At 32.5% G+C, this 17,913-nt stretch overlaps 2 protein-coding genes across 3 annotated transcripts; one reads left to right on the plus strand and one right to left on the minus strand.

Moving 5' to 3' along the window:
• Nucleotides 1–1,356: 1,356 nt before the first annotated feature.
• On the minus strand, nt 1,357–4,661 carry LOC148311505 (putative gustatory receptor 28b). Of its 2 annotated transcripts, none has more exons than XR_015837237.1 (4): nt 4,551–4,661; nt 1,956–2,027; nt 1,782–1,871; nt 1,357–1,676 (listed from the first exon to the last, which is right to left on the minus strand). XR_015837237.1 is itself a non-coding variant. In XM_088256551.1 (4 exons), the coding sequence occupies exons 1-4, from the start codon at nt 2,259–2,261 to the stop codon at nt 1,557–1,559; spliced, it is 444 nt and encodes a 147-aa protein (XP_088112677.1). In that variant the 5' UTR covers nt 2,262–2,356; the 3' UTR covers nt 1,357–1,556. The 2 variants fall into 2 exon arrangements, 1 of the variants encoding a protein (XP_088112677.1); XM_088256551.1 differs by lacking the exon at nt 4,551–4,661 and adding an exon at nt 2,100–2,356.
• On the plus strand, nt 3,795–17,852 carry LOC148311506 (NHL repeat-containing protein 2). The gene is made up of 10 exons (XM_088256550.1): nt 3,795–4,086; nt 7,328–7,497; nt 8,152–8,311; nt 9,840–10,021; nt 10,161–10,301; nt 11,121–11,295; nt 12,817–12,944; nt 14,346–14,469; nt 15,116–15,321; nt 16,107–17,852. The coding sequence occupies exons 1-10, from the start codon at nt 3,933–3,935 to the stop codon at nt 16,920–16,922; spliced, it is 2,256 nt and encodes a 751-aa protein (XP_088112676.1). The 5' UTR covers nt 3,795–3,932; the 3' UTR covers nt 16,923–17,852.
• Nucleotides 17,853–17,913: the final 61 nt, after the last annotated feature.

The raw sequence follows: 17,913 nt of genomic DNA on the forward strand, positions 1-17,913 counted from the left end.
GCATCCTATAGACATGGTATTATCTTCATTGTTAATTATATAAAGGCAAGATGATGAGTCCTTAGGTTCAGTTATGAGTCCAAGGTGATATTAAATTGAAATAAGAGTGAAATCCCAAATATTTATTTTGACCTCCCAAGTGATCGAACTTAGGACCTCTAGCACGCTAGCCAAAAGGGCTAACCGCTACATTATTTAGGGGGACAAAGAATTTAGACGTTCATTATTGATGTCTTTTTTTGTTAATATGAAAGAATCAACTTTATTTTAATTCTACAATAATAATGCACATTTGTACAAATGCATGCACATAAGTATGTCTTCTTCTTCTTCTTCTTCTTCTCTTTCCTTCTGTTTTCCACTGTTGGATATAGGCCTCTTCCGTATCCTTACATTTCCTCCGATCGGTTGCTGTTTGAAGCCAGTTTCTACTCTAAGTATGTATCTTAGTATGTACAAATCTAAATAACAATAATACGGGAATACCCAACAAAAGTTTTCATCAGATTGATCAAATGTTTTATAACTTTTCAAGGCTTACCGCATTATTGATTAAACGAGGGATGAGATAGAAAACTTTCGAAGAAAATCTTTCATTCTAAAATTCTTTATCTCAGTTTTATCCTTGCAAGTTACGAGAGGGGCGGCCTGCAAAGGATATTTAAGCGCCGAAAAGCGCAATTGCGCGTCTAGAAGTCGTATTGAAAATTCCAGCGGCGCGATCGCGCTCTATACGTCAGTTTACGTTTGACTTTTACGTGAATGTCGTTTTTTTCATAAAATAATATTATTTTTATATTTCAATTAAAGTTTTACACTTGAATGTTTTTGTTGGTGTATATGTTTTTGTTTTTTTTTTACATTCCTTTCAACCCTAGCGTCAAGCGTCGATGAATGTTCTAACAAAGAAACCGAAATTAGGTTTTAAAAATTACCGGGGCTGGAATATACGACGATGTATAATAATGCTGTAAAGAGATCGCATTTGATATACTCTCTTACTCCACATGTAAAAAATATATATAAGTATATTCATAAATATTTTCTTTATATTTTTGTTCAACTAAAATTATTCTGTTCGATTCCTGTAATTTATTATATTAGTTTGAAAACTTGTGAGGAAACTTTTTTAAAGAATTTTAGAAATTCGTTTTTTTATTATTATTTTTCAATGGCACCTTTTTCCGAGTAATAATTTGAATTAAATTTTTGTCATTTAGTCAATTATTTCTAAAAAAAATATATTTTGCACTAAAACGGTAAAAATAATAAAATAAAAACACAGTAGGTGCATAATTATTTATTTTTCAAAATTGTTTATTTTTTAACTTATATGATGTACATTACAATAAAATTTACTCGTCAAATCTTCGTGGTGCTAAATCTAAATGTGATCTTTATTTGAGTATTAAAAATCCAACTAGGTGATACACAAAATCAATCGGCGGTTGTTTTTTAAATCGCAGACATAAATTAAGAGTTAAAAATTCAAAATCGATTTCACACGAAATTCAGTAAAATAATCTAATGTAAATATTTCGGAGCAATATATTGGTTTAAAAACATTTTTTTGAAAAATTTGCTTTACATTCGTATACTTTATTCAATACACTGCTGTAATCTGATAAATCAAATTGCAATATGATCACGATATACGTCGTCACAGACCCAACGAACTGAAAAAAAAAATATTTAAAAGAACGTTTTTTTCTCGTTTCAAGTATTGTTGAAATAAATAAAGGCAATAATGTAAATAATCAATAAATAAATCTTATACCCACCGAGCACAAAAATGAAACATTTAAAGGAAACAGTCCAAAAGCTGAAAACGAGGCTTCATTGTGCAATAACTGCAACGAAAATAATATCACCTGAAAATAAGGTATGTTATTTTTAAATTAATGCTGTTAATAGTAAAATTCGTCATATTATCCTTTTAAATCATCCATACTTACGTCATTTTTATCTTTAGTATCATTTCGAAGGTTGCGTTCGAGATTATGTACAATTTTAGCTGTTTGCTTGCACTAAAATTTCAAATAATTGATAATAATGAGCTTCATAATAAAATGATTTTTACTATCCAATATAAAATTTACCTCTTTTGATGCAGCAGATGCGAAATGAGCAATTAGGAAAATCAGCAATAGATCAACTATTATAGTTATAGATAGGAACAATGTTAAACAATGATCTTTAACTTTATATAGACTTGCAAAAGAGTTGTACAGCTTCAGTGTTACAGTCACAAAGCACTGCATAATGCACAGCAATATTTGAAAAGAAAATCCTTTTTCTATTTTCGTCGAAATAAAACACAACTTGTCGTGTATCCGACTGACTACCAATAACTTAGTACTCTTAGCTCCTGCGGGTGTAACCCAACAGATGTCACTTGGAATTATATTGCTCGTGTGAAAAAGACTCAAGTACTCGTTTAACAGCTGGAATCTTTGAGTCAGTAACCAGACCAAAGAAATGAATTGGGCTTCATTTATAATCTGAGTCCACAGAGGAATAGAGTTAGACCATTCGGTACTATATTTCATTTCACAAACGACTCTCAGTATTTGATCGGCCAATATGTAAGTCAAACCGAATAACAAAAATCCCACCACGAAAAATCTGACAACACTTTGATTCTTTTTGTGGGGAATTTTGATGTTCATTATCGACAATTCGTCATCGATTTCACGAATAAGAGACAAAATACTAATAAAGTTTGTCTTGTGGAATGGTGCGAAGCCAACCATTGAGTTCATAATCAGAAATCCGATTAATGTTTTAAAACGTTTAATAAACAAAGCAAGAATTGTAACGTCGAAACCAGGAATAATGCGATTTTGAAAATTGCTCACTGAATGATAAAGAAAATATGCGTAAATCATGAAAAAAACAAGACTGTTAATTTTTGAAAGAATCTTTCCACAATTGAAATTTTCTTTAACCACTAAAGGTAATTGTCCAAAAATCTTTGATACCAAAATGATATCGGAAACCGCTGTGAATACAGTTATAGACTTTTTAATATTATCTTTCATTTTTGATATTGATTCCTTATTCTGTTTCATAATGTAAACTACTAATTCATTTAGATATACTAAAATAATACGTGCAAGGGGTTGTAATATAAAGATATTACGGAAAATAGATTCACAATTTTCTAATTCCTATTTATTACCTATTTACACAGGTCCTCAACCCAATTTAAGTCAATAATATTTGAAGAGACTCCTTTCAACTAGACGCGACATAAGTAGTGCGTACTGCGTTAATATTCTTTTATGTGTTCCGTTTTTCTTTACGTATTAAAATTTCGAGTAGGTACAAAGTGACCCATCCAAATCATTTTACAAATAATATAATAGAAATACTGAATGAAAATGTTATACGTTTATTTAATAATTTATGAGTGTCAGTGGTATCTAAACTATTTTGATTGCGTACTCCCAATATCGACTCATATACCCGCACATCGTAATCCATCGGCGTAATATTTATTATATTTATGCCGATTTAATATCAGATGGATTCGGGTGATTGGATCGGGTTCCTCAATTCCGAGCTCAGCCACGGCACTTGAGGAGAAATGAGATACAACCCGATTATTGCGACCCGGTTCGTCTGTAAACGACTCCTTTTAACACGTCTCTATTTCACAGTACATCTTAATGCACTTAAGGAGAAATGAGATACAACCCGATTATTGCGACCCGGTTCGTCTGTAAACGACTCCTTTTAGCACGTCTCTATTTCACAGTACATCCCTATGTGATGTACCAACATAAGGAAATGACAGATGGTCGTTTTTTTGTGGGCTGCGGTTTGTGTTTTGCCGGTACAATAATTTATAGAAAACATCAATATATTTATAGTGATTTAGTAAAAATTGTGCAGTAAAAAAAGATTTGTCGCGTGGTAAAGGTACAGCAATGGAAGAAAGTCTTCTTGATAAAGCTGCACAGGCGACATCCGAGCTTCAAGATGCGTTAACTGCTGCCAATGATGAACAGAAAGATGATCTCATACGGGATCATATTATCAAACTGTCGGAAACTGGGACATGCGTTTTAGATCCTAATGAAGGTAAGCAAGATGTGATGGTTTCACCCTAATCATTGGAAAACCCTTTCATTTACAAATTATAATTCATATTGAGTGTTCTTAATGAACATTTTCAATGATCATCCTATTGAATGATCGCTCATGGATGTTTGGAAGTTGATGAATGTGTCTTGTCCCATTCTCTCTGTATACCACTTCGAAAAATGGTCATGATTTAGGCCGTGGTAGAATAGGGCTATAATGCTGTTGGTATAACATTGTAGTGATGCTACGAATTTGCCACTGTGTAGTGCCTGCTCGGGTCGCTATTTAAAATTTTACTCATTTTTGTGCACGTTTCTTAGCCACGCCTCAAATTTGCCAGAACTTCGGATTATTTTCACCTCTCCATGTATCCTTACTAATATAACTAACTCAAATATTGTCATTTGGGGCAAATATACAAAGGATTTTATATTCGAGACGAATAAACTTAATGTACCTACTGTAAAAATGTTGTTTCTTATCACTCTTTAACTATTTTAAAAAGAAATTTTGTGCTTATAAAAGCATTTTACATTGATTACGGTACTCAGACAAAAAATGTAACATTAGGAAACAAAATTTTTGACACAATAAAAATATTGTTGTCATGCTAACGAAAAACGTTTGTCAATATTTTTATCTTCTGATATTACCTAAAGTTAAGGCAATTTTTGGTAAGAACACTTGTTTTGTTGACGCGTTAGCTACCGTAATTTACAATATTAATTATTAATACGATTAATTTGAGTTATTGTGAAATAACATTGCTAGTTACCCACTTAGCTGCGTAGTTCATTCACAAATTTCTTACATTATAAATTCCCATATCAGATCTAGTTCGGAAATAACTAGGTAGGTACTTAATATACATTTCAAGTTGTTATCGAATGTGAATCATTTAGCAAACAGGTACATCCTTGTACTTTAACATTAAAAGTAGGTACTATTTTATAATATTACAGTAAATTAACCAGCTGCCTTACATATGTAAAATAGAACCCATTCGGGGATCCAAAATAAATGATATGAAAAAATACTTAATGGAAAGATATATATGTAGTGATTAGTCATATTTTCTTATTTTGTTTTTACCTTATGTTTTTTATATTTTCTCATTTGTTTATTTTAAATATGCTTCTTACCTTATGTTTTTCTCATTTATTTCTTTTAAATATGCTTCTTATGCCATTTATTATACCTGTTTATTGTTTTTTTTATAATTTTTCATATATTCGTTTTGTATTAGTTTTGGTTACTGAAAATAAAATCTTTTTTGTAACTTTATTATTTGTGTTCCAGTCTTGTTAACCTTAATCCCATGTCCCAAAATGAGAAATAGAAATTACTCATCGGGAATATTATATTATTTTTTATTTTTTTTATTTTTTGACATCTCATCAAAGATGAAGAAGAATATGGAAGTCTGGGCATTTACGGGGCTGACGACCGTCATCGGCTGGTTTAAGTGATCACTTTACACACGTGTAACATTCACCAATTCTACCCATTATTGACAACCACACTACTCAAATTCTTGGAAGTTCTTTATATATGAACCTATAGATGTCTCTAGTGAAGTTCTAGTGATTCAAGAACAAGGTTTCTAAATTGGTTCATATATAAAGAACTTCCAAGAATTTGAGTAGTGTGGTTGTCAATAATGGGTAGAATTGGTGAATGTTACACGTGTGTAAAGTGATCACTTAAACCAGCCGATGACGGTCGTCAGCCCCGTAAATGCCCAGACTTCCATATTCTTCTTCATCTTTGATGAGATGTCAAAAAATAATATGAAAATAACTCCTGTAATTGGAGATAATCCAGATTTTGTGAACAAGTATTTGGACACACTCAAAATGTTGTAAATATTATATTATATATGACTTATGTATGCAATATGTTTTGAAAAAATAAATAAATAAATATTTTTGTCAACGTGTTTTTGTTTTTGAACGAAGATGTAATGCGTTATCATTATTTCTTTGGTTATCTGAATGAGATTCCGTGCATAGTATTTGTTACCGTTTCTCGATTTATATTCCTTTAAAATGTATCAACGACTAGAATATGCAATACGCAACCAAATTTGTGCACTGATTAGTATTGAGTGATGGAATCCAGAAACATAATTTATTTGATCATCCACCATTTATAAAGATACTGATATATAAGTCAAATTCGATTTGGGATTGATCTATTATAACTGCAATTTGAAATGAGAGAGAGGAGTGAATAGAATTAATTTTAAAGAACCTCTATTTATATGTTTTTTTTTGTTGTATGTATTTAACTTTTCCCTCCCGGTGATATGTATTTACTACAACGCGACATTAAAAATGAGAATTTTGTATTCTTCTGTAATATAATTACATATATTACATAAAAGTATTATAATATATAGTTATTCATTTGCAGTGACGAAAATAAATAATTTGCGAATATATCGGGGATAAAATCACCAATACAAACGTTATCCAGTGTGTGCATGTGTGCTGTGCTTTGTGTACACACGCACGTCGTAGCATGTTTAGTAGCGCGCAGCTCGTCCTCCACGGTGGTCGGTTGCTACGCTAGCTATTGCGGCTACTTGCGATGTATTTTTTTTCTCGTTTTCAGATACTTACCAGAGCTAACATTACAAAATTGTTACATTTAAACTTCAACTATGGTCAATAAAAGCAACATTTAAGAATATTTACATTTTTCTGGTTATTAAATCACATTTTCATATGGTGTACAAAATTCATATCACCGTTTCACGCCGTAGTTTTAGCACTGTAGGGAAAGGTTAAAAAAACGTATTTTAAAGCTCGAAATTGTCTGTATTCGCAAGTCTGTTACATTTTTATCGATTATTGCGCGGTATGTTACCTAAGACAGCGTCCGCATAGATTGTTTCACATTCCTATACACAGTACCAACCTGCCGATGGTTATGCCTGTAGGAAGAGCTACCGCTATGTTGAACAATATCTCATTGGATGTTGATCTGTTCCATGTGTCTGAAGGAGTTCTCCGAAGCTGGATTCTTCTACACCTTTAGCAATAGTTCTTGCATATATTTTATTTTAATGTCTTTTAATGTATACGCTTTAAACTTTTTTTTTAGTTTGTTACGTATATGTTAATTGAAAATAAATAAATTGAATTGAATTGAATTGAAAATTGAGTTATTTTCCACAAACGATAGCACTTCAAAAGTGAATAATTTTTTTAAGGATATATTTTTCCGATTACAGCTGCCGAGTGGGTGACTGGATTAGCAAAAAATGAGTCACTTTCATCATTTTGCATGGGGCGATGTACATTAATCGATTTTTTCACATATTGCTGTATCAACTGTCAACATGTGTTGCCAGATTTAAAAGAACTCGAAGAGCTTTATTCCGGGGATGATGGATTTGCCGTGGTAAGATATGAAATTATATCCAGATTGGTGAGATCTATATTACAAATATACCGTTCTGTTTTATTGAAACATTTATTGTAAAGACTATTGATTCTTCTTCTTTTAACCCTTATCCGTACATAATGGTGCATAGGGCACTACATCATATCGACATTGTTATCTTAATTGTGTATTGCATGAAGGCAAAATGATCAGTCTAGGTTGATAATAAATAAATATGTGCTTTGCGGGCTTTTTTGTCCGCTTCCGCAGTGTAATGGTCAGCACGCTCGGCTACTGTACTGCAGTCCCGGGTTCAATTCCCAGGGATAAATTCAAGTGATTTTTTTCACTCTAATATTTCTTTAATATTGCCCTGGACTGGTACCTGAAGCAAAGGGCTGATCACTTTTCCTTCGTGTGCTGTCGATCAAGATATAATATATTTATATAATGCAGTGCCCTATGCACCATCAGGTGCGCATAAGGGTTTGAAAAAAAATGAGGCTATGCTGGACCGGAGGATAAAGTTAAGCCATGTGAATTTCTAGAGTGTGTTTTATCTAAATTTGAAATATAAAATTAATGAGGTAACGACATGGATATAGAATACCACTTCTGTGATTGCAACCCTGCTCTTTTGCTTTCTCAATATAAATAAATAAGTATTTCTAGGTTGGAGTGCACAGCGCCAAGTTCGAGGCAGAACGAGTGGCGCAGAATGTACTTCATGCAGCTCAGAGACTCGGAGTGCAGCATCCCATATTGAATGATCCTAAAGCTGAACTCTGGACGCGTCTTAGCATACAATGCTGGCCTACTCTTTTACTTTTGGGTATGCAATATGTTATCTGTTTCGAATTGCGTAATTTTCAGTATGTGGAGCACATTGAGTCCACAAATTGCTTCTAGGCTCCTGCCATAATCTGTACGTTCAGACAAGAACTGTCGAGGAATTGTCGGCAGTGGATGACCTGGACAGTGGAAACCTAATTCTTTGTAAGAGGGGAGCTTGGTTAGGACTTTTGGAAGGCTATAACCAGTCAACAGAATTGCCTATTGCGCACAACAGTTGTGCACAAACTATCCTTCTTTAGGGCGCTGTAACTGTGACCGTAAAAATATGCATTGATATTTGGTCTTTATACTGTTGGTTGGCTTGACTCTGACCAGTGCTTGTACACGACAAAATCCTTTGAACAGTCAAGGGATAACTGAAGAGAGTCATTGCTTTGACTAGGGTTACAACCCTCAGTAATGAGGAGTAAGACAGAGAAGAATACTGTTGAGAACAATACCTGCATAAACACATTTTATTTTATTTATTTATGGTTCACAAACAATGAAAAACATATTACAATAAACAAAATACAGTGCAATACAAATAGTTTTGACGTTTTTCATCAATTAGATGGGAACACAACAAGCTTACAGAAACAATAAAGGTGCAGGTTAAACACATATATAAAGAATAGAAATTCGGTTGAAAAAAAAGGGTAATAACAATTTAAAGTAATGAAGTAAGAAAAATAAAAATAAAAATTAGAAGTAAAAATTAAAAGTGAAATTAAACTATGCTACATAAGGTACAAAATTCAAGACTCCACCAGATTGATGAAATCGATTTCAAATTGATTTCACCAATCCGGTAATAGTCCTCTTGTATTTCTCCGTGCCATTATTAAATATAATGGCACATATCGCTCACTCCTTTCAAGAACGTCACAAATCAAAAAACTTGATTTTTCAAGAGAACGTCTTTAAAGTTTAAAAATATAATACAATATATTAAAAATAAATATCAAGCCACTTTTTGAACTTTTTACTGTGCAACAGATCTTTTTAGGTAAAACCTGAAGGTTTTTTCTCCATTTGAAAAATATTTAATGTATTTAAAAAAATAATTTAACAATACATTTTCTTCAAAATGCAACAGCATCACTTTTTGCCCTGTAGCGGGTAAATATTAAGTTAAAAATATGCCTCTTTTGCTGGGATATAGTACATTTTCTGGGCATTCCGAAAACATGCACAACTGAAAATTGATGATTTTTGATTTATGACGTTCTTGAAAGGAGTGAGCGATATAATGTCGATGGTCACATTATCAGTATTTTCTAAATTATTATACAATCTTAGCATCCTAGAAATGGAGTTAAATTGTGCCATATTATTGTTATATACTGGGAGAGAAAATGTGTTGTGCACACATGCCATATATCTGATTTCAAATCACTTTGTGTATTTTAAAATCATTCGTCATTATATGCGAAATATTTGACTAGTTGAGTAACTTTCCACTTCTAATGCAAGTCCTTGATTTTTCCACTTATCCCATTAATTGAATTTCGTACATGTTACAGACCCAGCAGGAAAACCCATTTTGGTATTAGCCGGGGAAGGACACAGAGATATCCTGTTTCGTTGCGTTTCTGTGGCTTTAAAACACTTTAGAGAATCCGGAGGCCTACAGAAAAAGTTCATTCCCCCTATTCCTTCATTTACTATTCCAATTATCGAGAATAATTTAAGATTTCCCGGAAAGGTTAGTTTAACCATAAAAGTAAATTATTTATTGCATTACTTTAATATGAAATATATGCTTAAAATATTTAATAATTTATTATGTTTCTAGAAACATTCATAATAAATTTTGTATTTATGTAAAATTATATTGATTTCAGATAATATTAAATCCATTCATTAAAGTTATACCTAAAAAACCGTGGATTTCAATTGCGGACTCTGGAAATAATCGCATTTTATTGGCTGATTTAGAAAACACCATTATTTATATGATTGGGGGACTTGCACCTGGATTCAAGGTAATTCATAACAGTAAAACCTCGGTTACGACTTTAATTATTTTCATAACCAAAACTTACCTTTCAAATATGTATGGACGTAAAATTTTTCTAGACGAGATCCCAGCCTTTGAAGCATATGACTCCCAGTTTGGAATCAAAAATTTTATTAACAAAAAGAGGCATTTTTTCATTAGAATGTTTTTGTATAACCCCTGTAATACAATATGGCATTTCCGTAAAAATGTGGGATAAACATTCCTTTTCCGAAGTATCTAAAAATCACGCATGCACCAAAAGGGGACTTGTAGAATATTGTATGTAATAATAATAATGTAACTCGCAATAAGCGACATGTTGTCAGAAGCAAGTTCACTCGCTGAACATGCAAAACGTCAAAATGATTGGAAGTCTCGGTGAAGTATGTAATACAGTAAAACTGACTTGTGTCTACACAGGTGTAGCGCCAGTTACAGTGAAGTAAATAATATATCGGGTTGTGGTCCTTTGGTTAGTACCGCAGACTCTTAAGTCAGAGTTTCTTGGTTCAAACTTACTCTACGACAACTTGATACCTATTTCTAATAATGAGCCGCTTAGGCTCACAGAAATAGTATGAAATTGAAATATGTATTTGTGTAAATAATAAAAACACAAATATTTCTCTTTTCTTTACAAAAAAAAATACAGAAAGCAAACATTCCAATGTATTCATCTCCTGGTAACACAGACCATGGCGATGACATAGTTTTGACAGTAGATGGTGCAAATATCCGCAAAAACTGTCCCAGACAGGTTAATACCCATAGTTTTAAACAATGTGTTATTTGAATTTTTAAGGACGGCTCATTCCAAGAAGCGAAATTTAACAACCCTCAAGGACTATGTTGGTTGGATGCATCAACATTAATTGTGTGTGATACAGGAAACCATGTCCTTAGAATAATTAATATTCTAAAGGAGACTGTAAAAGTTTTTGCCGGAACTGGTAAACAATCTGCTTTTGGCGATCAAGGTAAATCTTTACAATAATATAAGTTCACTTTATTATTATTATATGTATATCATTTTACCCTTCACAAAATACGATTATGTACATGTATGTTTTTAGTTCAAAAATACTTTAGACTGTCTTTTGTTATTGCAAATCATAAATATTTAAGCCCCAACTAGAAACACGAGAAACCGTCTAATATTTTATTAACAGTCAGACCGTGTCTGTATTCAATACTCCTATATACCAAATGCAAAACCTCGGCAATGATTTTGCGTACCATATTGATATTTGAAGTATGTCACTTCCCATAAAGCAATAAAAATTACAATATTTCAGGCTAATGCATAATTCCTTGTTTTATATGTTCATCCTTGTTTAGATAAGTACCTTTCGAACCAATAATATACTTAAAAAGAGAAAACATGTTATGTTATCATATTATTTTATACAACATGTAATATCTTGGGTTTACTGGCAAAAAACGTTAAGTCTAAAATCCCATTTTGAATAATCCCTCTTATTTAAAGCTTGTAGCTTGAATGAAATACTTGTTAAAGTTGAATTTACTTTGAAAACCACATATATATGTATGTATATGACATTTCAAACTACATAGTGTATTTTGCCAGTTTATAGAACGTTAAAAACTTTATAATATGCATCATTAAGTCAAAATTGCATATTTTCATATTAACGTTATTTGCCAGCAGGTACAGTACACCCACAATATATAATTTACAAATTTGCTATGGCCGTTAATAAAGAAAAAAAGACTAATTAAAGATATGGAAATATACCAAACCTTGTTGTCCGTTCCACAACTGTCAACTGGTTTAAATTCACTCAAATATTTTTTTTAAATATTATTTTTTGACATCTCATCAAAGATGAAGAAGAATATGGAAGTCTGGGCATTTAGTCAAATTATAAGCTTAAGTAATAAAAATGAAAATGGTATTTTCTGGCGTTTCTCATGTGTGTGATTGAAATCCAGGATTTGGACCTCACATACTAATATAAGAGTTTTTGCTTCATAAAGAACTTCTTTACATCTCACCAATAGATGTCTCTAGTGAAGTTCTAGTGATTCAAGAACAAGGTTTCTAAATTGGTTCATATATATATAGAACTTCCAAGAATTTGAGTAGTGTGGTTGTCAATAATGGGTACAATTGGTGAATGTTACACGTGTGTAAAGTGATCACTTAAACCAGCCGATGACGGTCGTCAGCCCCGTAAATGCCCAGACTTCCATATTCTTCTTCATCTTTGATGAGATGTCAAAAAATAATATGAAAATAACTCCTGTAATTGGAGATAATCCAGATTTTGTGAACAAGTATTTGGACACACTCAAAATGTTGTAAATTATTTTTTTAAAGAAAGAAAAACATATATACAGTACATATTTAAGATATAGATACACTGGCAATGGCCGACTACATACATAATAATAATTACATTAGCTCTGATATTTTTTTGTATTTCGTTGAATTTGAAATGGAATTGTTGAATTTAAATTGCGTTTTGTGGTTTTAGGTGGTTTGACATTCCGTCTGCAACCTCTTGCGTCCCCTTGGGATATTGTCCTTTATAAGACGCCTGATATGGACATGTCCGTCAGGTTACCAGGACTGAAGAAAAAAGATAATGAAAATAAAAAAAAGGTAGGGAAAAGACTATGGTTATTTCACTTTAATCATATTGGTTCGGTTAATATTGATTTACAAGCATATCAATGTATTAAATTTTTACTGTACTGTAAATTAATGTTCAGATTTCAACAAAGTTGAAAAAAATATGAGAATCTTGGCTTTGACAGGGCTTACGATCTATCATAGGGTACAGTCTGTTCACAGTTATTTTACCTCTAGTTTTGCTTTTTTTTATTTATTTTATTAACTTTATAAAATAAAACTAACTAACTAACTAACTAACCATCACGCCGCTTCCCCGCAGGGGTAGGCAGAGAGAATAGAGCGCCACACCACTCTGTCCTTGCAAACATTCTTCGCCTCTTCCACGTTCATGCATGTCCTCATACATACCCGCCGATTGTTACGTTGTTTTAAGCTGTTTCATTTTGTAAATTTTGTAAAATGTGCCACAAAGTATCTGCAAAAAACATTCAAGAATTTTTATTTTTTTATTGTTTATTTGGCAGTGCATATAAATAATAAAAAAAAAACTAGAGGTAAAATAACTGTGAACACACTAGTTTTAGTGATCACTTTATACACATGCAATACTCACAATTCTACCCATTATTGACAGCCACACTACTAAAAATTTGGAAGTTATATTTATGTTCCAATGCGGAAACTAAAAATATAACTTATTTGAGCTGTGTGGTTTTCAACCATGGATAGGATTATGAATGTTACATGCGTATAAAGTGATCACTAAAACTAATTTACGATGTAAGTCCTGTAACTGCCCTTACTTCCATATTCTTCTACATCTACGTCGAAATATCAATATTTTTTTGTTATTGATATAAATAACTCCTAAGTGGGGCAAATCCAGAATTTGTGAACAGAAATTTGGACACATCTAAATATTCATTCATTCAAACCCTTATCCGCACCCCAATGGTGCATAGGGCACTGCATCATATAAACGCAGTGTTATCTTGATCATTAACACATGAAGGAAAGGTGATCAGCCCTCCGCTTAAGGTACCAGTCCAGGGTAATATTGAATAAATATTACAGTGAAAAAATCACTTATATTTATTCGACCCTCCCTGGGAATCGAACCCGGGACCTCCAGTACGGTAGCCGAGCGTGCTGACCATTGCACTACGGAGGCGGACATCCCATCAAAATATAGTGAATAATAACAGACATAATTTTTTATTGTGCCAGAATGTCCTTTGTCAAATAAATGTGGTTGAGCTTACATTAATTGACACTATATTTAGTAATGTTAATTGAATCACTATCCATTTCTTAACACATTTCATCTTATTTGTAATTAAAAAATAAAAATAAACTTTATTTACTGAAAACATTGAAAAATCTTATATGTATTTTAAATAAATTGTTAAACCCTGTTTGTTTTTTCAGGGAAAAAATAAAAATGATATTGGCCTAAGACGTGTTTTACTGATAGCGTGTGCCGGTTCACACCAAATTTGGGCACTTTTCTTGGACACTACAATATGGTGGAAATATAAAACATATAACGAAGGTCATATATTGCATTTTTCACTATAAAATTCATGTAGAACCCCGGAAATCCTGAAGGATTTTGAAGAAAAATATATAAATGAAAACATTTAAAAAACATCCAAAGACTATAGAATAAATTTTTATTATTACATAAAATTATTATAAATAACCTAATTTTGTTTCAAAATGATTGAAAAGTTAATAAAGTATACAGTACTGAACCTGTAGTGCTACTAAAGTACTGTAATATTAGATTGTAATGTAAAAAGTTGTAAAAAGTACCTTAAAATCAACAATGTTATATAGTACTAGTACATATGACGTTTTTTCTATACATGTATAGTATTCTAAAGTACTATGTATGTACTGTATTACAAATATCTCGGCTAATCTGAACTTTTCCAAATCCGAACAGGCTCTCAGATTTGTTTTATTTGTTTGGATTGCTGGGGTTCCACTGTACATATTAATGTATAGAATTCCGAAAGTAATTTAGCTGTAAAAGTCAAACTTCACTATGCTGATAAAAAATTAAGATAACATTCCATTCGAGGTTGTGAAGAAGAAAAATAATAAATAATTTTTTTGAAGTTTGGCTAATCACACAGATTGATTTTCACTGTCAATATGTACATCTCATTTTAATTGATTGCGCAATGTTTTAGGTATGCTAGTCGCTATAGTTGGCAGTGGCCGTGAAGAGAATAGGAACAACAGGTATCCCAATTCAGCCGGACTCGCCCAACCGTCAGGGCTGGCTCTCAGTAATGATTCCCTCTTTATAGCCGACAGTGAGAGCTCTACCATCAGGAAATTGGACTTGTCATCCGGACAACTCCATCCGCTAGTTGGAGGTGATCGGAATCCTAGCGTGAGTAAAATATGTTTTTGTGTTTATCAAATACATCGGAATTTTTAATTATTAAAAGATCACACTTGTATGAGACCATAAATTGAGTTTCACACTAGTTTTGAAAACTACAGAAACACTAGTCGTGTGAAATAAAACACAATACTTTTTTTTCAAACCCTTATCCGCACCCCAATGGTGCATAGGGCACTGTATCATATAAACTCAGTGTTATCTTGATCGTTAACACATGAAGAAAAAGTGATCAACCCTCCGCTTCAGATACCAGTCCAGGGTAATATTGAATAATTTTGGAGTGAAAAAATCACTTATATTTATTTTAAAACACAATTAGTGGTCTTAAACAAGTGTTTAATTTTTATAATCAAAATGTCATTCCACAAACTTAATGCCAAATCCATAAATAATATGGAATTTTTATTGATATCTCAATGTAGATAAAAGATTTCTATTGATATGGGAATACGAAATAATCTGGAAAGAATCTCACATGCATTCATGAAGGTCTGTGGTAGTTTCATAAAACAAATACATTTCAACGACAGATGAAAAATGGTTTTATGTTTATTCTGGAAAAAATCTTGATATTCTATCAATTCAAAAAATTGTGGGTATTCTATCAATCGTTTGTGAAATGGTGCATGGTTTTAATTGCAAATAGTATAAAATACAAATCCTGATCTGTTACAAATCTGTTTACGGATGGATTAAAGATCTTGTTTCTTAGCAATAAGCCCATCAATGTACATTTATTCTGTTTAATAATTAAATAAATATCTTTTCAGAATCTTTTTGCATACGGTGACATTGACGGCACGAGTTATTCGGTACGATTACAGCATCCCCTAGCAGTCGCCTTCTGTCCCAAAACCCAAAAATTGTATTTTGCTGATTCGTACAATAACAAGATCAAAACCGTCGATGTCCCGACCAACAGTTGCACAACTCTGTATCCGTACACTCAAGACGATGCCGGCTTGACCGAACCCGGGGGCTTGTGCGTAATGCCCACCGGTCTCTCCCTGTACATTGCGGATACAAACAACGACCGGATAGTCTGTATCGACCTTATCAATAAAGAAGGCACCGTTTTAAATCTCCAATTCCCCCCAAAGCCCAAAGTTACGAAAGAGAGCGAGGCAAAAGTCAAATACGTACAGGAATTAAAGCTTTGCTCTCTAGCCGGGAGCAGATTGATCTTGGATCTCGAGTGTGCTCTGCAAAACACCGGCGACACCGATCTTCACTTGACGCCGGATGCTCATCAGCGTTGGGTTGTCAAGATTTATCAACGCGGTTGCACTAAAAATCATTTATTAACAGAGTGGAATGTCAAAGGGGTGTCGAACGGAAAAGTACTGCCGTCTACGTTTGAAGCCAGTCTCAAGTCCGATTTAGGAAACAAGGCGGAGAGAGTGTTATCTGTAGAGTTTACCATTTCTCTTTGCAAGAAAGACGTTTGCTTCATAAAATCGACGACTCTAAATTTCCTGCTTTTGTTGAAACCTGAATATGATAATTACTCCAAATGTCATGTAAATTTCATCATAGATTCTTCTAAAGAAGCAGAACGCAAAAAAGACAAAGAAACTAAACAGTAATATTTTTTACAAATATTCAATTATAATATCGTATTGCATTGCACACCTGTGTAGTGTAATGGTTAGTGTATTTGGCTGCCATACTAGAGGTCCCAGTATGATTCCCAGGCGGGTCAAAATAAATATGTATTTATAAGTGTTTTGCATTCTAATATTTATTAAATATCACCTGAAACTGGTACCTGAAGCTCAGGACAGATCATCCTGCCCTCATGTAATCAACAATCAATGTAACATTGCGCTAATGCGATGCAGTGTTCTATGCACCATTTAGTGCAGAAAAGGATAAGAAGAAGATTTTTACCTTTAATAGTTGAAAATAGGCCAGAGGAAGACCGTAGAAAGCTTTTCATGATCAAATTCTTGAATGTAGACAGGTCAGAAGTCGGAATAATCAGCTACTTTACTTTTCTAATATGTGTGACTGTAGATAAGGTGAAGAATGTTTGCAAAGTGGAGTAGTGTAAAGCTCTGTCCTTCTGCATACCCCTTACAGAAAGCTGTTAGTTAAGTTTATTTCTTTAAATTTAAAAGGACGTTCATTCAATTATGTACATACTAGTATCCAGTGATTATAATGTACATATTAATTTATTTTTGTCAGCAGGTTATGTCAAAAATAATACATCTAAATAGTTTTATTTAATGTTTTGTATTTAACTTGTCAGATTCAAATATATTTGTGACATCATACATAATGTTTATGTAGTTGCCTGTACCAGGAATTTGAAATTATTTTATTTTTATACGTTTTTATAAGTTTTTACGTTCTATTTTTTGTGAAAATAATTTAATAAAATAAGAAAGTAATTCATGTTTAGTTGTTTATAAAAAAAGAAAAAAGGATTACATGCATCCTTTGTTTTAGGAATGTGACATATTTTATGTGTAAATTTTGTATGATTTTATGAATAAAAATATATGAAAGTATGTTTGTAGTTTTGTTTATAGCGGATTATAAATAGAAATAAAATTTTGCAAAACCGATACA

This window comes from Brachycentrus maculatus, unplaced genomic scaffold, assembly GCF_059751285.1.
Source record: "Brachycentrus maculatus isolate JH-2025_06_01 unplaced genomic scaffold, ASM5975128v1 h1tg000062l, whole genome shotgun sequence".
Classification (NCBI taxonomy): domain Eukaryota; kingdom Metazoa; phylum Arthropoda; class Insecta; order Trichoptera; family Brachycentridae; genus Brachycentrus; species Brachycentrus maculatus.